Raw genomic sequence first — 22,943 nt, forward strand, 5'->3', positions numbered from 1 at the left:
AGTGAGAAAGAAAAAGGGTACTCACAAACTCGGTGTGCCCCTGCTCAGATGACAACAAACGCTATTTCATCACGCAAAATTTTAATTTTTACTGGGCACTGAATGCCACCACTGGGAGCATTAATTCCCCGAGGCTGCTGTTCCACAGGCCACTGTGGCCTCACACTGGGCTTTTCAAAGTACATTAAGCTATTTATGTGAATGAGGAAAGCAAGCAAGGCGTGGTGGCTGTGCCAGGGGTGTGTATGCAATAACATCTTTTATCAACAGGAACTCAGGAGTTGGAAAACCAGAGGTGCTTTCAGGAACCATCAGGCATCCTGCTCACTTCCAGCCTGCTTTCCCTAAGCTGCTTTCCACAGAGGAGGACGCCAAAGGGCTGCAACTCCCAGTTCCCAAATTTGTAGGGAAGGGGAAAGCTCTAGCAGTTATTTTTGAGCAAGTTAACATCTTGAAGCAGTTGAAAAAGGGAACATACCTGCAAATAATTGACCTTAAAAAGAGAGGAAGAAAGAAAAGAGCTCAGGAATATAGGGAAAAGGAGATCAGGGTCTTCCTCTCAATAGCAAACATCACTGTTTTCTTTAGAAAAGTCCAGCCCTTATTCCACTAAGATCCTGTTGAAATTTCTCCGTGTAGCTGTTATGTACTTGATGTTTTGTCTCAGAACAAGAGACAAAGCACCGAAGAAACCACCTGCCCTGGTCCCCAGCAGCCCGCTGGGATTAACTGCACAAGCAGCTAACTCTGCACACCTCCATTAAAGGAAGATTGGTGAGAGCCTGCATTTTGTGTTTATGGAAAATTATAATGTTTCACAGGAAAATCTCACTTTCACATCTTCTGCATAATCCAACACTACAGTAAAAATGATGGCATTTAGAAATAGGCAGACCTCAAACCAAATTGTGCTCCTTAACGTCCTAGGTGGTCCCAGAAGCTCTGGTGGAAAGAAGCATAATGGCCAATTAGTGAGAATAATTGAAGAGTAGCCATAAAATATTAATAATGCAACTGAAAAACATGCTTAAAGTAAATCTACTATTGTAATTACATCTTAGGAAGCTGGAATTTCAGAGCTTTGTATTTTCATTTTATATGAGAAGTATTAGGTTAAAATAACTATCTTTATTGTGGATCATATGAGTTCCGAGGTTTTGCTTGATGGAGTCGATTGAACTGGCAAACACAATCCAATGTTTATCAACTTTCCATTGTTGTACACTGAAGGCAAATTCTGAAAAAAAATCAAAAATGTCCCTTTGCTTGTCAAATTAAAAGGATTAGGGTTAAAAAGATATGCCCATACTTCCAAATGCTTCCTACACAGGTCAGTAAACATAATCTGAAAACAAAAAGCAACCTAATCAGTGAAGCCGACTTTTTCTTAATGACTCTTGAAAAAGGCACTGTAATGTCTCACATAACTCACACAGAAAATCTCAAATTCAGTGTAATTTTAAATCTACAGATTAGGTAGAAATTAAAAAGTTACATTTTCTTAAAATTTTTTAACACTCTTCAAAAATTAATCCAGCCAGCTTCCACAACTTATACTTAACTCTTGTTACAAGTTTAGTAGATTAAAATTCAGCCTTTGTGTAAAATATGATTTCATTTTAAAGTCATTTTAAATGGTTACCGTCTTCTTAGAGTTAATATACTTTACTGTGTCATCTAGGTTGTGTTTATTTATTAATATAAGACACTCAGCTTCATAATAATGTTTCTTACAATATGTAGTCAGTGTGCTGACCCCTTGAAGCTGGGTGTCCCTATCTACCTAAAATATATTTTTAATAATTATATTATAGAACACTGTATAATAGCTCTCATATGCTTAGATGTGGAGAATCTGAGAGACAGCCTGAAGTAAAGTATCTTCACCTTGATTTCTAGAAACTGAAAGTTCAGGCTGACGACTGCTCGCGAAGCTGCGATTCAAGGGCACCGTACAGTGTGCGTCGCAGAACAAAACCTGCCCCAGGAGGAGCAGGGGCTGGGATGCAGGCACTGAACCATGATGCTCTAAACAAAAGGGCATTTGCAACAACAATGAAGTTGTGGTTCCCACCATGCTCTGCACAACTGTATTGCAGAACTGTAATTATCTTGATGTTCAAGACCAAGCGCCTCAGTCTGGTGCTCAACTGTCAAAACTTTCAGTCTTCGTAACACAAAGAACAGACAAACAAGAAACTACTTTATACTTTTTTCCTCCTTAACAGGACATCGTCCTGATACCCTCATCTCTGCACCCAACTATCCTTCCTGCTACTTTCCTGTTGTTTATCTGCTGATGAAAATAAAAATGTCTAACTTGGGAATTATGAATATGTACTACAGAAGCCAAATAGGTTTTTCATAATTCAGTCTTACTGAATTGTAAAGGGGCTTCCCAGTTTTGTTTCCCAGTTTTGTATTTAGAGCCAGGAAAAAAGAAGAAAAATTTTCAGACCTGCAACTTTATACAGGCCTTCACTGGGGTGCATCCACCCTACGCAAGCTTTCTCACGGTATTGCCATACAGAAACTGCAAGTAAAGGCAAACAGGTATTCTCCTCTGAGGCACCAAGAAACAACGGAAGTTATTAAAAGGCTGACAGTCAGCACTTGACTATTCCTGTATCCAGAATCAGCAGAAAAACTTCATTAAAAACTGCTAAGACTTTTGCGAATGGGAAAAGATACAGCCTTTAAATTATGAAAATGGTGCAAATCACCCAGTGCCCCAGTAGCTGTAATTAAACTCTTGAAAATGAATATACTATTTCTAACAGCATTAGACCTTGCCACTGGTTTTGTGTGTTTATTACACAAATGCACCTGGAATCCAGCAGCATAACTTTGAAGGCCTGGACTAAGGGACACTGTTAAGGCAGCAACGATACAAAACATTTTAGCGCCTTCACTGCAACGCCTTAACATCTGAATGAAGGGTGAGAGATGACCCATGAAGTTGTCCCATACTGCGGACAATATCCCTACATTTCTGAGAGTGTTTGGAACAACAGAATTTCTTATTTGGTGTTCTATGGCAAAGACAAACTTGGTCACAGCTGTTTGAAAGTGCTAGCAAAGCCCCATGATACTGTGGGGATAATCTTTGTTCAGCGTTGCCATTGCAAAGCCATGGCCTTTCACAAGCTAAACAAGGAGTTAAAGATGCAGTGGGGAACCCGAAGGGATCAAATGAAGGTTTGCTGTACAGGATTTTGGCTGTTACACACCTGTGATCCCACCGCTCCAGCAGAGCTGCAGAAGTGTAATCAAGAGTGGAATTTCAGACCGTTTCGTCCAAGATAAAACACTCATTATGGCTACCCTGGCTGCCAGATTTCTCTACTTGAAAGCTGAAATTCTCCCAAATAAACCTCTCTCACCTGAAAATTGAGAACCTGGTATCAGACTGAGCTGGGAAATTACTATCTGTAGAATGGATATAAGTAAAGATAACACAGAAGCAAATCTTCACATTTACTTTTACTGCTATATGTTCACAAGAGCCAAACACTGAGAACTTACTAAACAACATGAATAGGGACTTCTGGCACGATGCTGTGAAAACAGCTATAATTACCTTCTCATGACATGAAGTCAGAATTCATGGCGGCCAAGTTAGATGTCGTGATTGCTCATGTCAATATGGTATCACAAAAATAAATTAGGAGGAAAAATGTATAAGACGCAAAAAATCACTAATTGCTGTATTTGATTACTAGAAGATTTGGAACCACTTAAGATTTCTCCCCTCTCTGAAGTGAAATCCAAGGAGAGATGCAGAGGATATGGGACATTCTCTGATGATCTTTTTCCCTAGAAATTGTTCCTTGTTAGGGGTTAGGTAGCAAGGGAGGCAGAGAGAATGCCCTGTGCTAAGGAAAACTGTGGGAACATTAAATCTCTTCCTTATTTCAGGTGTTGGGGTTTTTTTCCCCTTGGAGTGCTTTTGTTCTGTGAAAATTATATTTTACTTTTTGGGAGCACAACCACAGAGGAGAGCAGTTACGGCAGCTGCTGAGCAGAAGGTCCATGGGCATCGAACTGCAGCGAGAGCTGTGGGAGGACCCCGCGCACAGCAGGGCAGGAATCATGGGAATTCACACCTGAAAAGGTGGCGACTTACGGCCACAGTGGTATGTCCTATAGGAGGCATCAGAATGGGGCTGGAAGTACAGCGCATTCAGGAACTGCCGGGGCAATCGTGCTTCCAAAACCAGTACGGATGACACGATGCATTTGCTTTTCTGGGGTTTGCCCCTGGGGAGCACAGATAATCCCAACTCTGTCCAAACCTTCACCTATAGTTCATCTCAGCTGCTTCTGCAGCGCTTAAAGATACATGAAATAAAGCTGGAAAAACTTCACAGGCTTTCCACAGTGTTCAAGTTCATGAAATTTGTTTGCGTAACTTAAATTATATACTTTAACCTGTTAGCCATGCACATAACTCACTGCCATCAACAGTATGATTGTTAGTGTTGTACACTGTTCACTTCTCTATACTAATTTGTTTATAGAGAAAATAAGTTAAAGGGGTTGCTATTCTTAAAAAACATGATTAAAAATATATGTCCTTCTTCACTCATGTCCCTACATCACAGGAAGTGAAACTAATTCCAAATCACCACAAACTAGCCAGTACTCAGGTTTCAGAAATATCTTGTGGAAGCTCAGTTTACCTTTGCACCCGTAACAAAAGACTCCTGAAGACAGAGAAACTTTCATCATGCACAAATGACTAACAATTACATCAAAACAAATGGAGGGCTTCAAAGCAGGGTGGAAAAAAATGGGGGGAAATTCCATCTGATTAAGATAGGACGTAATTATCTTCTACAGGAAACAAATGCTATATTTTTAACAGGTGATCAGTCAGGTAGACTCAGTACAGGGTTATGAGTGTGTAGGGATTTCTTATCGAGTTGCAGCATATGTCCCCAGAGAGATGACAGATCTTAGTATTTTCTTGTAATTATTTTTCTACATAGGCTCTTAACTGGAAAATGGAAACATGAGAGCTCCCAGAGCAGGCTGCATTTCACTGACTACTACTATTTGTATTTAATCTTTTCCAATTAATTCAAAGATTCATTACTACCTCACACCGGTATGTTACTACACTGAGTTAATACTGTGGTAACATTTTAATAACACCAGAATCTCCCAACTTTCAGCCTTAGCTATTCTCTGCTCATTCCGATTTATGATCGCTGCATTCCGTGAGTCAACACACACTGCTGCTATGGAAACCACCCTATTCTGTTATCAAATATTAAATAGATATAAAATCAGGATCATTGCAAACAATAAATATTTATATACAAGCAGAAAACACAGTATTATGATTAACAAATATTAACTGAACTTGAAAAATGGATATGAATATATTTGAAGACAGGACAAAAGTCATCGGTAAAATAAAAGTTCTTAAGGGAGACTGGGACAAGATTCAGTAATGCATCTTCATAAAATACTTCTGGTAACAGATTAGTTGTTGATAACATTTTCCACCTCATTCTATAAAGGGTATGAAAATCAACCAACTAATGACCACCATACGTGGGGGTAAGTGCATCAGGTTTGACGGAAAAAACATTCTCATACAAGATGGAGCCTAAAGGAACTAATGTAACATAAACCAACCACAGAGTAGATACTAAATTTCTACTGCATTTATTCAGCAATAAAACAGAAATAATCAATAATATTTATATCAATTTACAGGATAAGGGATTCCAGAGCACTCCTGACCATGGTTGGGTGTGTTTTCCCCTGGCCAACCTGACTGTGATCATGACCCAAACTGTCCTTCCAAAGAATAAAGTATTTCACTGAAGCACAGTTAACCCTAAAACCTAAAGGCTATAAGCAGTGCTCACTTCTTGACTTCTGAGCACTTTAATATCCTGGCAGCAGGGCAGTTAATTTTTAACTCAACAACTATGCACTGAAATACAGTTACAGATCAAATCTTTCTTTGTGTATGAATAATATGGTGCCTCTCCTCTAAATATGTACCGTGTCTGTTCTGACTGCAGCGTTAATAATTAAATATATTCATCAATTATTAATATAATATTATACTCTTTCATTTTTGAAGTACATTTCACCTTTTTTTTCTTGAAGATTTCTAGCAAGAGACCCTCAAAATGTGATGTAAGAATGCATGTCATTCTAAAACCTAAGATATGTATGAATTAACTCTATTTATATGTGTATTTTGTTTAATGAAACTTGCTACTTCTAACCATTCCTTTTTACAGTATAATAGTACATAAACATGTTAAATGAAACCAATTGGTCATAAAATCTATTTTGCGATGCCCAATGCTGCACGTATTTTGCATTAGCTGTATGTAATGGATAATGAAATTCATAATGTATTTTACTGTGGAAGTCATTCATGGGAAGCCTGGCAGGAAAATCACTCCTCAGCAAAGACCAAATCTCCCCAGCACCTCACCGCTCTATTCAGGGTTTCACTGGTCAGGCAAAAGTTTGCCTGCATCTCGGGAAGGTCCTGCTGCCCTAAGCCCCGCTCTGATCTCAGAGAGCATCTCCTGTCCCCTTTGCTGGGGAAAGCCCGGCTCACTTGCTGTCACGTCCCTCCTGACTGACTCCCGGCTCCTTCCACCACGGCATTTTTAATTGCAGCCCTGAGCCAAAAGCCACTGAAAAACGAAGGCAAACCCTTCCACGTGGAGGGCTGGATCCAGCCCAGTAGACATACACATCATCTAGATTTTTTTGCATGGAGACTTAAGTAATTTACACTTTTAATTTTTTATAACTTCAGCAGTGAGAGGCAGCACTGGGAACAGCCCCCTCTGCTTCATCCCTTGTTTGTGGGAGTCACAGAAGACATTGCTGAGCCATCAGCACAAATTACAGCTGGCAGCACGTCACTGCAGAACACTTAACTGCGCGTGCAATTTCAAATACAAATAATCTCACTGACTTTACTGAAGCACCGGAAAACAAGCAGCTAGTATTCTTCCATAACTGCTCAGGTGTATTTAAGAAGCAGCACTTTGATCTTTGTTAGCTGTCAACTCCATGATGAGGCAAAGTATGTTCCTCAGCAGGCCACTGGAGACAGGCCTGGAAGCAGCTACGTCCTTCTGGAGTTTGTAGACATATTGGGACCATGAACCATCCTCATGCTCTGCGCTTGTTGACAACCAAGCATTGACGACCTCCTACGAAGGCTGCGCACCCCTACTATACCCTGGCACGAGGGGACTGCTAAGGAGCCAGGAAGGTGTTAACATGGAAAACCATGAATCAGGGGATGTGTACCACCTTCCTCTTCCAGATAAAAGAAATATGTTTGCATAAAGCATTTTGACAAGAAACTCACACAATGCGAGTTGCTTCAGCAGCTGCTGGCCGCCTGCATGGCCTGGAGAAACGCACAGTTCCTACCACCACATGTGCACGAAGATACAGGACCTGCTTAAGTGACATACGACTTAGCCTAGGTGACGTGTGACATTCACAAGCCTTTACCCATCCAGAAGGCAGCACCAGGAGTTTTTCTCCCTTTGACTAAGAATGTCAGCAATTTCAGCCTGACACAGAGCTGACCTGGCTTATAAATAAGCCGGCCTGGTCTAACATATAAATCATGGGTCAAAGATAAGAAAAACACATACCAGTGTAGTCCTCGTAGCATTCACAAGTGTAGCCCCCTTCTCGGCTCCGGCAGAGCCCGTTGCTCCCACAGGGGTTGGAGTAGCAGAGATCAATCTCTGTCTCACAGTAGTCACCTGTGAAGCCCGGGGGGCATCGGCACCGCAGCCCGTTGATGGGGTGGATGGGGCGGAACAGGACGGTGTTGGAGCTGATGAACGGAGCTGAGCTGTCGAACTTCAGGACGGAGACGCATTTCATGTAGTTCTCACAGGGCTCGCGCAAGCAGATGTTGTCATCAAAGGGCAGCACTCTCTGCGTGGAAATCATGGTCAGCAGGGTCCTGTTGAGGTAGATCTGCTCCTGCAGATCCTCAGAGGGGAAGAACTTGTTTCGAATGCCACCAGGGAGCAAAGCCGAGAAGGTCACGTTCAGAATATTGGAGCTGACATCTGTGTCATTTTGGATATTGAAAACAAAGATGCCGTCCTTGGCGGTAGAAAGCACTGTCGCCACCCCCTCCACGAACAGGGACAGGAGGGGAGAAAGGAACCTCTCCTGGGACATGTTCTCCAGCCGCACCGTGATACTGTTGGTGAGCATGTCATCTGTGATGATGGTGACGCGCAGGGTACAGACTGCTGTGACACTGTGGACACCGTCTGAAGGGAAGAGAGAAAGATAACAGTGATGTCAGAGAGCAGCCTTCAACCGACGGACAAGGAGGCTTCTGCAGTCTCCTGGAAATAAAACAGACCTGCGAGGCATTTCAGGGCACCAGAATGGGAGAGGCAAATGTATCCACCTTCTGCAGTGATTAACAATGCCTTTACTCAGGAAAACAAAACAAAATCTCTTAAGGATTGCAACTCAAAGGACCAGAGACATCTTGAAGAGCGCAGGACACCTGGAGAACATCCCAGGCAAACAACTGGCAACGGGTAGTGAGCAAACGGATAGCCTGAGATCCCCAGGATGGCCAAGGGGAAGGGGCCTCTCATGACAGTGACTGAATGGATCTTCATACAAGTCACTGCTAGTCTACAATTGGTGCTGGGAAGCTGTCGCTTTTCACAGCACAAGACCAGAATTACCTTCTCCAGGCATGGTCTCAGGCTTAAGGAGCCAGAACTATGCACAGAGAGAGAATTGTGACCAGAGCTTTAGATAAAAGTCACCTAAGGAAACAAGTCTTCACATCTGACCACCTGAAATTCTTCATTCCTCACACCTAACTTCTTCAAAATACTTTATGAAATTAGAAAAAAAAACCCTGAATAAAATACGTCCATAGTGAAAAACAGACATTAAAAAAATTCTTCCATTTTATCTTTCCTTTAAAGCATTTCTCATATATGTGGATGTTCTGCAATAAAACCCATAAATATATAAATATAGCACTAATACCCAACACTGGACTGAGAGATGCCACCATAAAATCTCCGTACACCCTGAGGCTTACAGTAGTGCTGTGAATGTACAAAGTCTAGAGCATTCTACCATTATGAAACATAATTGTAACACAGTTAGTGCTATAATTAATCCAAATGCAATGTGAGATGGAATGGGAAGTTGTGTCGTCACTGAAACCAAACCACTTACTTTAATTCTGTCTCCTTGCTAACATCAAGGAGTCATTAAGAAAATACAGATCACATTACAGAAAATATGGTTAGTTCTACAGCAGCATCTAGAAATACCATGAGAGATCAAAACAGGCTTCTGACAGGAAACGTTCCTTCTCAAAGATCTCATAGTGTCAATAAACAACCAGAAATGGGGGTGAGTTCATCTCATGAGAGAGATGAACTGGTTTGAGTGGCCAATATCAGGCCCACAGTGGGGTTAAGAACTGAATCCAGTTTCCCTAGGTCCTAGCTCAGTGCCGTACTCTTGGCCCAAAGTTTTCCAGAAATAATCGTGTCACAAGTGGCCTGATACTACGTTTGTTTCAATTAAACTATGGAAACACATGGAAAAATGGACTTTGAATCACATCAGTGTAACATCGCAGCAGAAACTGCAATTGAATCAATCTAAACCCAATGTGAGATTAAAATTCTAATAGTACGTATTGCTAAAAGGTCATTTTCCTACATTTCGCTATCTCAAAGTGAAAGTTTATGACCCATTATGGTCTCTTATAAAAGGTCTTTCAAGAACAGAAAAATCAGAATGTCTCCTTTTCTATTCTCTGTCACTGCTACACCTCAAGTGGTTTTCTTTTAAAAGGGAATGTATTGTTGGAAGATTTTTCCTCCAACAATATAGTAGCAATATAGTAAATTATGGCAGCATAATTAACCAAATGGCTTTTGACTCCCTCCTCCTGATGAGGTTATCTGTAAAAGCTCAGCTGTTGAATTGTTTCCACACTAAAGCAGCTTTTAGGCAAATAGCAAAATCTTTTCTCCTGTGTGCTACTTTACTACTGCCTAGCTAAAACCAAACAGTCAGAAGAGACCATTATTCGGGGTGATCTGTTTGATGTGCCCCTCACAGAAGCTCACACGCCAGCTTTCACTTTCTCCCAAGTTTGCAGAAATCTTTATCTCCTCTTCCTCAGACTCATTCTAGAAACATGGAGGTTCGGTCTCTACCAAGACCCAAAGCAACTATTAAAAATGATGGGTAGCCAAAATCCTCATTGCAACCTCCTCCTCCTCCTGCATGGTCTGTGGATTTCTGGCCAACACACAATACAGGATGCACCGTATTTTCATCGATGACATCCTCAGACTAGTTTACCCACTTCTGTCAACTGCATGGCTCATTCCCCTGAAAGGCCAGAAGCAGAACAAACTATTCGCATTTTTTTTTCCTAAAGCAATTGACATTTGCCTGCCTGTCCCATAGGGTGCCTGAACTATTTTGCTATTTGTTGCACAATATGCTACAGAAGTTCTCTCATACCAGCGAGAATGCTGGACAATGGGTCCTTTTCTTAAGAAAACACTATGATCTACAGCCCATGGTATGTATAGTAAAGAGACAAAATACGATCCACTGTCTGACAACGACCTAGAGTCTACAAACTGTCATAATCAATATCAACTGTCACAATATGCAAGAGCTTCCCAGCATTCACAACAGCCATTCTGACACAGTTAATAAATCACTGGAAAAAGCCTGGTGTCAGATACCACACAGCCTCTGTGTTCTGCAGGCAGCACAAAAGAAAACTGGGCACAGACGTATAGCTGCAAAATGAAGTTGTGTTTTTAAAGCCAATTTGTCTTTGTGCAGCCCTGTTGCAGAGCATTAAAATAGACGAGTAAAAAGGAACTGAGCATGTGTACTATATGCAACAAAAGAGCAGCACGGCTATACAGCCTGCTGGACAAGCGCCTCTTTCATATCACCAGCAAGTCTGAGAGCAGCATCATGGGATCTGCTCATCTATTCATTCAGAAATTCATGGAAAGTTGAAACAATCTGTGGTTTTATGGGACCAAATTAGTATCTATTCTACTTCCAACAGACAACATTCGCTTTGAGGGCTGGAACAAGTGCAATAAAGGAAGTGGAAATTTTGTCCTTGTCTTTACTGGGAATTGAATGAAGCCCTAAATACATGATAGGTGCTTTGAGATTCACAGGCCAAATACTCCATGGAAGCTTCAAATGTTTACTGCCAGGAATGTGAGAAAAATATTAAGAGGTACTATGTTGAGGAGCCATAATACTTTATGTCCTTTCACTGTCTGACATGCCTACCATATGCAGCTGATATATGCGCACAACCAATCTGTTATTCTGCTAAAATGGCTCTAACAACCTGATTTTTCAAAGGTCTTATGATACAGCTATAAAACGTCCCTATCGCGTTTTGGCAGATGCAAGATGGCTTCAGTCAAGGGTGTGAAACACCCTTCAAGTGATGCTACACAGGAGGGACTCTGGCTACACTTTACTCTTTGGAGCAGACCTTCACACAGATACATACACATATGTAAGCCTTAGCTGTCACAGGTTCTCACAGCCATCATCTGCTTGGCTTCAGAAAACCAGCTGGATTCGAGAGTCTTCCTGAAGGAGATCTAAAAACATGAGCTGTGCTGGCAGATGGGACACATAGGCATCCTGCTAAGAGTGGCTTGGGCAGACAGCCTGGATCTTAGCAGCCCAAGCCCCTGACACCCAGATAGCCTCAGAAAAGGGAAATGCAGGACAGACCGAGGAGGAAGATAGGATTTGATCCATCCTTTTGTGGGGTTGGCTCCTAAAACCCTTGTACCAATGACCTTTGTCACTCTGCCCTCGAGTTTCTCTTCTGTGAAGTGGGATAATGGCACTTATATGTATATTGCGGAGTAGTGGGTGCATATGCTGAAATGCTGAGATACTGGGGTAATGAAGGCAACATGAATATCCTAAACAAATTGTAAAAGGTTCTTTCAAAAGCTGTTGCAGCTCAGTTTATCAAAAACAAGGTGGAAGATTAAAATAAAATACTTTTAGCATCCTATATGTCAGTGAATGGACAAAGAGGATTCTGGACGGCCAGGTGGTCGCACAGAAGAGGTGTCCTTTACAAACGCAGTCCCTGCACACCAAATTTATATCCTGGCAAAATTATTTTATGTATGTTTTCTACAAAAGAAATCTCCAGAAGGTGGAAATCAAAGCAGACTGTTGCCTTTTGTGTCATTGTTATTGCTGAATAGGCTCCTTAAAAACAGAACTACCCATCTTCATCCTCCACCAAACTAATGAAAAGATTTAATAGCAATCACATATGCTGATGCACTGCGAAAAAAAAAAAAAAAAGAAGACAGTAAGGCTGACAAAAGCTTAAACCTCTCTAAAATACACTAATAACTAAGAATTGATTAAATAGTAATTGTTTTATGATTACCCTTACTTTATGACAAACCCAATCAAATTCAAGACTTTAATCTCAGCTTTCTGTCTCCTGGCAGTTCATAAACCAAATAATTTTATTATCTAGAAATGTAAACACAGCAAAGTTTAACTGAAAAGCACATTTGGCAATGGAAGTACCTGGCCAGAAAGGATCTTTTTGTTTGTTTTTTAAGTTGACAGAAATAAAATAATTAACACGTTTTTTTGTTTATTACATACAAAAGTCTTTGAGCTTCATATCAAAGCTGAATATTTTATGTAAATACTTTAGCATCAGACTTTCTTCATAGATAGCCCAACCCACATCTATTCTAACTGTGCTTTATAATGCACCTGGAAGTAACAGATGTCAGAGTTTACAACAGCCATGCAAACTCCTTCGCTAGCAAAACATAAAATAAGGATGCTCCATTGGTTCAAATAACTTCTTGCTCTTCACAGCTCATAAGAAGCAGGTGTGCCCATGGGTAGCAAACATTGCTTGGTAACATGCCTTTGAATAGTAACCCAATCCACCCCTCATTGCTTCCAGCCATGTCTTTACATATGCAAGCTAAAACACACCTAGTCCAGTACTAAGCCTTGATTTAATGATGAGGATGCCATACTTCTAGCATCCGCTCTGCTGCGTGGGCAGCAGTAGTAGGTAAGTAGCACCAGCTCATAGCAATGGAGAACACAGGCAATACTTGGCTGCCTGAGCAGAGCTGGAACCCAAACCATGCTTCCTGCTGAACCAACAGCAGTAAAAAATCAGCAGATGCCCACATAAGTGAGATGCACAGTCCTGCACTAAGCTTCAGTTTACCTCAGAAAGTCTGCAAGTCTTGCAGGGCTGAGTCCCTTCCTTGCATTGTGCTTCCATGACCATGGAAACAAATCTAAAATACATAAAATATCAGTGTATTAATATCGTCCCTTCCAAACCACTGCTGTTGGCACTACAAAGCTTCACTTCTATGACTAGAAATGAGATGTCTACGAGCATCCATAAGAAAACTCTATAAAATATTTTCTGCATTACAGAAAAATTCAGGGACTGATAGCACAGAGAAAATACCCTGAAAGAAAGCAAACTGCACAGAAGATAGCAGGTGGCAACCTACGTAAGATTCTTTGCCAAAGCAGCAGAAAACATTACCAGAAAGGAAAATGAAAATAGGCATAACTGTGAATTTACAGAGACCCTACCCCAGCGACTTCCCAGTTAGCGAGCAACCTCACTGGAGAAGTGTTTCAGGGCAGAAGCTGTGTACGTGACCCCAGTTTGAGCGCCTTCAGGGCAGCTTGGCAAAGGACACAGGGAACGGTGTTGGCCTTAGATCTCTGAAAGGCCAGAGCAACGGGCAGCGGAAATGTCTGCCATGCATCCCTAAATAGTTCCTGGTTTTTGGTAGGAACTGATGAAAGTACAAATTTCTCTTCTGCTAGAGAAAAGTGATACTAAATGGTGCAATAACAGAAAAGTAATGTCCTTGAGATATACAACTCCTTTTGGAAAATCATAAACATATTTTGTATAATGTCCTATCATTTCTTAGACAGGCACTAATGGATTCTGTCAAAGCCCCCTTTCGTCATGATCAGAAAGGCCGCTGACGAGCAATTCCTGCTTTATATCAAGCCAGATGAAATGACACAGAAATGATTCCCCTTGGCCACATGAAGCTTTGGTCATTGCTTTTGTCCCTTCTTTTCAGACTGCTAGTCTCAGCTTTGCACATTTAGGAGCACTGACTGCCAACACAAATTGTGGGCTTTGGAAAGGATATATAAAAATAATTATCTATTATTCACACAGTGCCAAAGGTTCATGTGGGAATCACTGCTCTGAAGAACGTTGAAGTCCAGGTCTGCTCCAAACCCCATTACATCAACAGGAAGATTCCCATTTACTTCAGTGGGCTTCAGTCCCGGCCAAAATTGGGCCTAGAGCCTAATTCCCTGAGTCCTTGCCAGTGCACACGTGCAGAGCCTCATTCCCAACCCGGCAGCCCCAAACAAGAGCAGCAGTCTGCCCAGGAGAAGGCTCGGTTGAAAATCAAGATGGGAAGAGTAGAAAGCAAAAGATGAGAGATGAGCAGGGCAAGTGTGTAGGCAGTAGAAGCATGCAACATGGACTGCACAGCATGAGATGTAATGGTCATAGGGGTTTTCCTAAAATTGGGTGTCTGAATCCATACCTCGACATCTCTAAACTCCAGGAAGGATGAGTAGCTGCAGCCCCAATTCTGCAGATACATGGTTTTGAAAACACTGGCCAATGTTGCCCGGTGTCCTTTGGAAAGAAAAGGGTTTGGAAGGGCCACAAGAAGGAGGAAGAGAAAGACGTGTTACGTGGCGTTATGGGGGGATTTTAGATTACAAGGCAAAGTAAAACAGAAGGCAGCTGAGCCGCACAGGGTATGCAAGCACACCAGCAATGGGGGCTCAGTCCTGACTGAGCTACATGGGAGGGAAGTGTCCTGGGGAAAACATGTCTTTGGGGGGAAAAGAAGGTATCTGGGATTAACTAGTCCAAGGCTGGAAGATTGCCAGAGGACAGACAATGGTCCACATAGGCACAGAGTGGGTGCCTCTGCATGCCTGCACCAGCAACCAGCTCTTCCTAAAGCAGGGTTAACCACACAGCCTCCAGCACCATCCTGCTGCCACCGCAGCAGCTCAGAGCACCTGAGGGTCTGCCCCGGCCCACCCAGGACACGGGGTACATACCTGGCTTGTGGCTATGCCCACTTGTGCCCTGCCACTGGCAGTGTTAGCCACACCTGTGCTTGTGAAATGATGTCAGGGTAAGTGCAAGCAAAGGATCGCAATGAGTCTGTCCAGACACTTCCAGGTGAAGCCACCCCTAATGCTCACAGGCTGCAGACACTCCTAAAAACACTTCAAGTCAAACTTCCAGGTACTTCTTTTTGCAAGATGATTCATCTCTTCATCCTAACAGAGATGGGTATCTGGGACACCTGGGGAAGGTGGGCAGTGGGACTTGGGGCTTGTGACGCACGGCAGCTCTCACTCCGCAGCCCCCTTGGCCACAGCCATAGCACTACCTGCTAAATCAGACAGCTGAAAAACAACCAAGCTGTGGGAGGAGAAACTGTGCACAAAGCAACTGTGAATTCCTGATGTGTATACGAGAAAAAAACAGACTAATTTTGGCATCATTATCTTTAATGTAGCCTGTGGTATTCAGGATTATTTACTTTGTATACAATACTGGAAAGAAAAAAGACCTATTTTGGTTTGCAGCTTGAACAGGGGATTAAGAACAAATTGGTGCCAACTGGATTGCTCAACATTGTACAAGATTGCCATTAGCTTTTCTGAAACCAGTACCTGCAAGCTGAGAATTCTGAAATGCTAATGGGGTTGATAACACTAGTCTGGGGGAGTATTTCCGGAGGGTGGGAAGTAAGGCAAGTTGGATCCGCTGGCAGGAATAAGCACTCTTGAATTCTGACTACAGCGGGGCTGAAAAGACACTTAACTTCCTAACACCCTCCCAAAGCATCACCTCTTGCTCTTCAGGCACATGTGCTGGTGCACACAGGGTATAACTGCTGTGGGGGATGAGATGCAGGCAAGGGAAGCTGGCAGGGATGCAGCAGTGGCAAGGCGGGCCAGTGGAAATAAGTCCCTGTCCTGAGCAGAAAGCACAAGGATGAATGATACTTAGAGGGAAGTACAGTATGTGGGAAGATATTGTGAGTACAGGTGCTAATAACCAGCTCCTTCCAGATCATTTTACTGATGAGATTTCTCTGCTAGCTAAAATGCAAACTGATTTTCCTTCCCGGGCTCTGCACATCTCTGCATACCTCAGCTGCTTTTCCTTTATAGCAAGGACTGGCAAGACTCTGCCTAGCCACACTCGGAAGCGGGACTGAGCCTGCCCAGCATCATGGCTCAGGCCAGTTCCCTGCCTGCCATCACCGGCAGCGCTCTGCTGCCCGGCTCCCAGCCGCCCAGGCCCTTGGAGGGGATGCGCCGCCCAGGAGCCCACCCTGCTGCTGCTCCACAGCCAGCACGCCAGCTGCGAAGCAGCTTTTAAACTCCAGCCGAAGAGGCGGGTTTCCATTTCATGCTAATGTCCATGGAGACAGCACGTCTTACGGCACTCATCGGACCTGTTCAGATGAAAAACTCCACTCCAGATCACTATACCAGATAGACTCACAGACTGACTTGCTGGGGGCTCTGCCACCTCCCGTAAAGCTTGATCTCCTTTCATATATAATGAAAACTTTTGCCTTGTTACTGCGATAATTTTTAAGCCTCTCTGAACTTTAAAAGGAGAGGATTTTAATATCATTTACATTTTAATTCTAATTAAATGCTTAGCTAAATGTCCACAGCTAAAAGACAAGTGTTGGTTTCACAGCAGGCTCGCATTGCCTGCAGCCACTTGTTGCAGTGCACCCCAGCCCTGGCCACAGAGGCTTGGAGAGGGCACTGTGGGGCAGGGGGAGATGCTGGCGAGCATCAGGGTGCAGAAAGCCCAGGTGTGGGGAGTCCAGTTACCCACTCACCCCAAAGCCAAAGGGTTATTCATTGGCATCTCTACCTTTCCAGATGTAACCGATTGTATACAGGACTCAAAACAGGTTTCTTAAAGATCCATGAAAGCACCAGACAAAGTAAACTGCAGTCATGGGATGCTCCGGCGTAAATCTCCATTCAGGAGACTTCAAGTAAATGATGCATTTTGTACAGAGTAAGACAACAGCAGCCTGTCTACCCCAAGATACGTTTTTACGTCACTAACCTCACTTCAAACGAGACAGCCCCCGCTCGGGGTGCCTGGCTGCGCTGCCGGGGGAGCAACCAATGATCGGTCCCCACAAAAGCCTCCATTCTCCTCATAGCTACGCACCCCCTTGCAAACATTTGTACTCACTCAGTCTGATTAAAGCAAGGGCTTCCCCAGGCAAGCCAGGGCTCCACTCAAATCTCTTTGCAGTTTCAAACCAGGAGTGGATGAAAACTATTTCGGAGATTGCAAGAGGGGTGGAAGGAGTTGGGTTGGGGGCCTGGGAGCTTGAAAACCAGGAGCAGCAATAAGGAAACAGCTTTTCTGCCTCAGTGTTTGCACTCATACTGCGTACTAGTCACCTCAGAATGATCCTTTCAAAAACAGTGTCAGCAAAATTAAATCTGTCACGTTTATTTTTCTAAATGCCTCCATATTCCCATGTTCCTTTTGTCTGGAGAGACGCTCTGCTCCTTGCTGTGACCCACAGTGAAATCATGGGGACACTTCCCGCTGGATGGAGTTCAGGTTTGCTATCTTGACTGGAAAACAAAGGAGGGAACAATGAAAAAAGACGATGGTCACGTTTTTCTGATGTCATTTCTGTTTACAGCCAAGCTTTCAAAACAGCTACATATCAGCTGAAAGAGTTATTGATATACAGGGCAGTGCAGAACCTTGCCCAGCCCCCTGAAACAGAAAAACCACCAGGAAAACTCAGCTGTGGTAGCTGAACGGGTTGCTGACTGTTTGTGTTGTGCAGAAGCACAGCTTGGGAAACTATGAGGGTTCTTAGGCATATGATCTTTTTTCTTTCTTCCCCCCCCCCCCCCCCCCCCCAGTTTTCTGCAGTTTCAGTTATCGCAAGACCATTTCAAATTAATACAAGGAAAAACAGAGGACTATCGATCTGGGGAAGGACAAGCAGTAATGGCTATGTGTCAGCTTCCCCATGCACTGGGCACAGGAAAGGTTGGTTCAGCTACTCCTTCTGCCCCAGGAGATTTGAACACACTTGAACACAAGGGACCCACACAATCAGGGTAACGCTCTCATGCTGCTTCAGTTCACCTCACGTTTGTTGATGGGAGCAATGACTGGGGCACAGATGCCCCACCTGTAACACCCATGTCCTAAAGGAAATGTTTCACAGCCTTTATAACTCTCTCTTTTCTCTTTCCCTCTCAAGTTCAATTAATGTTTAAGACTTTTTAATAAGAAATGGATGAAAATCAAGAGAAGTGATGGGAAGCATCAAGGTCCATCTGGGATCCAACACAAAATACACCCATCTCCCACAGTCTGAAGAATTCAGACTTTCAATTAGCTTGACTTGATTAGAAATCCCCTGACTGAAAATATTTTCAACAAAATATCACATTTTCCCCCGTTTTTTGTTTCAAAGGGAATAGGTTTTCTTTTTTCTTACTAGATTTCCAACTGACCAGTTTTGCTGACCTTTTCTGTTAACTGAGGTCTGCTGAGTTAAGCGGAATAAGAAGCAAATAAGAAACTTCAGTAAATAAAACTTAAGCATATAAGAAACTGAAATAAAAACTATTTGCTTGCATCATGTGATTAAAATAGAGAAATAAAACCAGAAAGATAAAATAAACAGGTGAAAACACCCTTACCAAACTTTTGCAGTTTTAGAAAAGGCTCACCGGGCACCGGCAATATCTATAGAAACAATTCCTTGTACTTTGTCCAGATTCTCTGTTGACAGGCAACCCTCACAATCTTTTGAAAATGCAATGTAAAAATAAAAAAGAACTCTGGTTAGCTAACCATCTACGTGTCACTTGCCACTGGCAATGAGATCATCGTATTTTTGGCCATACGGTCAACTGAGAAGATTATTCTTGGATCCCTGCCGTTAAAACTAGCATGCTGGACATGAATCAAGAAGGACAAAGCACTCGTTTCCTGTTTCTATAGTCTTGAGTATTTTGTGGGTATTTTTCTCTCCAAAACCTTCCCAAAGAGAAAAGCAGCCCCACAGACAGAATCAGGAGAATGCAAGAGCTTGACTCCTATCGCCGTACGTCACCTTGGGAAGCTGATGCAGAGAAAGGGTAGGTCAAGTTATAACAGATTATGACAAATGGGTAACATCAGTGACTCGGAGCCACTGGTGAAAAGCAGCAGCTACACTGATCTTCAGAAATGATACCGTAATCTCAAATGCCTATCTAATGATTTCTATTCAGCTGAGCTGTAGAAATGGATTCAGACCTACATGATTCACTTCCTTAAGAATTAGATAAAATTTTTTGCCAGACACTTTGTAAGACACAAATCTTAAGCATAACAGGTATTTTGCATTCTAGAACTAATATAATGCTACCCAACAATTTCTATAAGCAAAAGATCATCTTTAAAGGAATTTACTGCACTGGATAACAGAGGAAAACACTGGTGCTCTCAATACATCCTTGATCTTACCACAGCGTTAGCAGGGCTACACCAGCAGCATACCAGGCTAGACTCTGCCTGGCAGTCTCATGCTTCTGGCCAAGGGCTGGATGACTGTCTTTCTCTTCTGGGTAATGGTTCTTTCCTTCCTACTGTGCCAAGGCTGCAGATGATCCAGACAACAACTCATCACAGGCCAGTGCCAACAGCCAGCAGGCACATGCCCGCCACCATGCCATCGCGTCGGCAGAGCAGGATGATTCCTCATGCCACCTGCATCACGCACAGCACAGTTTTACCAGTGCAGTGACAATTTATCCACCATTTCCAGACATCCCATTGAAACTACTGCTCCTACCAGTTCGCCGGACATTCTGACATCCAGTAGCAAAGTCCTCTTTATCAACCCATGCAAAATTTCCAAGTGGGAAAGAGGACATATCCAGCAAAAGCTGGATATACGGTGACCTTAATGGTGCCATGACTTTTTGACTCCCATGAATAAACTACCCATGGAAAAAGCTTCATGGTATACTGAGTTTTCTCAAGGCTGTATTTTCTACAAAATCTAATGAATATAAATCTTTCCTTCATTACAGTAGCAGTAGATTGCTATTAATATCTTTAAAGGCATTCTTCTTCATTGTTTTAATTGTATTTTATGGAAAAACAGAAAATACAGGGCCCATGCAAAACATCATCAAAAGCTGTCACCGTTAACGTTGAGTCTTAAAATGTGAATCATCCAGGGAAAACATGAAAATCCTCATTCTAGGAATCCTTGCCCATATAGTCCCACTGATACCAGCAGGGCCTGAGCATTACGGGACCGCTGGACTCGAAGCCTTCAGCCCGAGCTCACAGACTGTACTTTGGTATGACTCCAAGGTAGCACAGCTTCCTGAGAAACCACTGAGTCAGAAGGGCAAGATTGCACCAAACATTAGTAGACATCTTATCACCTTTCCATAAAACATACCAAACCCCTACATCAGCCATTTGTATGCATACAATATGGGATAAATATTATCCCTGAGTGAGTATAAATACAAATTTTATTTAAAAAAAATGCTCCTTTATAAAATTTTGTACTACAAACTCTGAAAAGCAGCTGTCTGTAAGTCAGGATTTTCTCTGCAAAGAGTTTATCTGAATTCCTGCATGATGCTTTGTACTGTGGAGTCATTTCCCAAGAGCTCAGATAATTGGTCAAGTTTAATTAGTAGAAAGGATTTGCTGTTTCAGCATCCAGAGCACACTTTTTCATCACCTGAGCTCCTGGGCCATCTGTACATACAGGACATCAGCTCTGCAGACCGTGCCCTTGAGTGCAGCCAGTCCTCTCTCTCTCCACCGATAAAATCAGGCTTATGTCATGGCATCAATCTAGCGATAGAGTTCTCGGAAGAAAAGTCTATTTTAGGTATTTTCTAAAACTTCCTCAGTTTTCAGAAACCTCTTTAGCTTTGATTAGACTTAGGCTGATATTACTGTACTTGGCTAGTGCTGAGCATCTTCACGAAGGAGCTTTCTAAAGGCTGACAGGGCACCCAGTTATAGCACCCAGTCACTGCACTGGGTCAATAACCCCTGCAAATGTCCTGTGGGGCCACGAAGAGACCCACTCCTCTCTGCAGGGCACACCAGAAACCCTTCTCTGCCTCCCAGCCTGCAAGAAACCCGCTCATGTCTGGGGTGGCCAAATCCTTCCCATGGTGGTCCACAGCTGCAGGACCTCACAGCACTGGCTGCTCGAAGCATTAATTTCCTTGAATGTCTCACAGGTGGACTCTTCAGAAAGGAAAGCAGAGATCCAGGATTTGCATGGAAATAAGTATTTCTCTCTGGACATGACAGCTGGTGATGGGGAGAAAGGCTAAACAGCTGCAACATGGATCAGAAGTTTATAGGGCTGCTGGGATGCTTGAACAGCACAGGCAGCAGTGGCACAGCATGGGGCAACCTTTGTGGAAAGGACAGAAAAACACCCATAAACATGTGCCAGGAAGGGAGAGGGCTTTGGCGCGCTCCAGGTCAGAGGGAGGGAGGGCTGGGGCAGCGGTGATACCTGGCTGTCACCCAACCTGGCTCCCCAATTCGTCATGCAGACATCATCCCTTGTGTCAAATAAACACAGAGCAAGAGACACACAAAGGTGTAACGACAGCTGGCTGCAACGGCTGCAGAAAGCATCTAGTGGAGAAAAACCATTTCTACTGGAAACCTCCCAGTATCGTGTCACTGAAACCAATATAAATTAACAGAAACGTATCCACTCCAGTGAGACTTTAATTGGGAAAGACGTTGATAACTTCTATCACCCCATATATATATTTTTGATATCCATATATAACTCAAAATCCTGTACTGGTAAGAACAACTGTACAGAGTCCCTGCTTTTGAGCTCCAGCTCAGGCTGTCCCCATTACAGCTGACTCCCGTGACTGCTAACGAGAGGTGGAAGCAGCTCTTCCTCTAATACCACCCGCCAAGAGCAAAGAATTACCCCAGAGAAGCTGGCTTTTACTCCTCTTTGTATTTTCTTTCTTCCTTCCAAGCCAAAACAGACTTCTGTATTTGTAACTACAAGGATGTAGAGGTGGAGCAGGACAGTTCACAGGGGCGAGTTATGCTGAGCAGCAAAGCAGAACCAAACTTTCACACTGCATTTTGGGGAGGGGGGGAAACTTCACAGGCATGAAGCCTGCAGGGTGGGGTATATTTAGCCAAACTTGAGCCTTGATGACCTCTAACTTACTTTAATTTCATTGCAGTAAAATTGAAAAGGGGTTCCTCAGTTGCCAAATTTACCTTTCGCTTCAGTTTTACAAAAAAATACCCCACCTTTCTAATTAAGGAGGGATGTATAATTAAAAATTTTAAAAAGCAGTAAAATTTCAAAGAACTTTCAAGCTCTAATAAAATATTCTAGCCCCCCCTCCCCACCAAATTACCGATTTGTCTTTGCCTCCTCTTCAGACACCTGTTTCACAAAGAAGACATTTCATAGTCTCCTCTTAGGGAAATCCAACTCCACGTTCTCACTCCAGGATTGCTGCCGGCTGTGTTTCATGGCTGAATCCTTTCCATTTATCTTTGAAAGAGGCTCTTGAGACAGGAAACTGTCCTATGACACCAGGCTCTTGTGCTGGGCAACTTACTCTTTAAAACAGCTCAAGCTCTGTAAAATGGCCTCTCTCAACTCGCTTTCTCAGTTGGCTCAAGACACCTCCTGCATGTTGTTTCTATCGCAGTTACCCCAGGCTTCAGAAAA

The 22,943-nt window shown here is 43.0% G+C and overlaps 1 protein-coding gene across 6 annotated transcripts in view; it reads right to left on the reverse strand.

The window, feature by feature from the left end:
- The window catches only part of CELSR1 (cadherin EGF LAG seven-pass G-type receptor 1), a 168,697-nt gene that overhangs the window by 89,324 nt on the left and 56,430 nt on the right, over positions 1–22,943 (reverse strand). For all 6 annotated transcript variants that reach the window (XM_064445454.1, XM_064445453.1, XM_064445456.1 and 3 more), the window contains exon 2: positions 7,659–8,297. In XM_064445454.1, the coding sequence (XP_064301524.1) occupies positions 7,659–8,297 (639 nt within the window). The remainder of the gene's footprint in view (positions 1–7,658; positions 8,298–22,943) is intronic.

The sequence above is a fragment of the Phalacrocorax carbo genome, chromosome 1, assembly GCF_963921805.1.
Source record: "Phalacrocorax carbo chromosome 1, bPhaCar2.1, whole genome shotgun sequence".
Classification (NCBI taxonomy): Eukaryota; Metazoa; Chordata; class Aves; order Suliformes; family Phalacrocoracidae; genus Phalacrocorax; species Phalacrocorax carbo.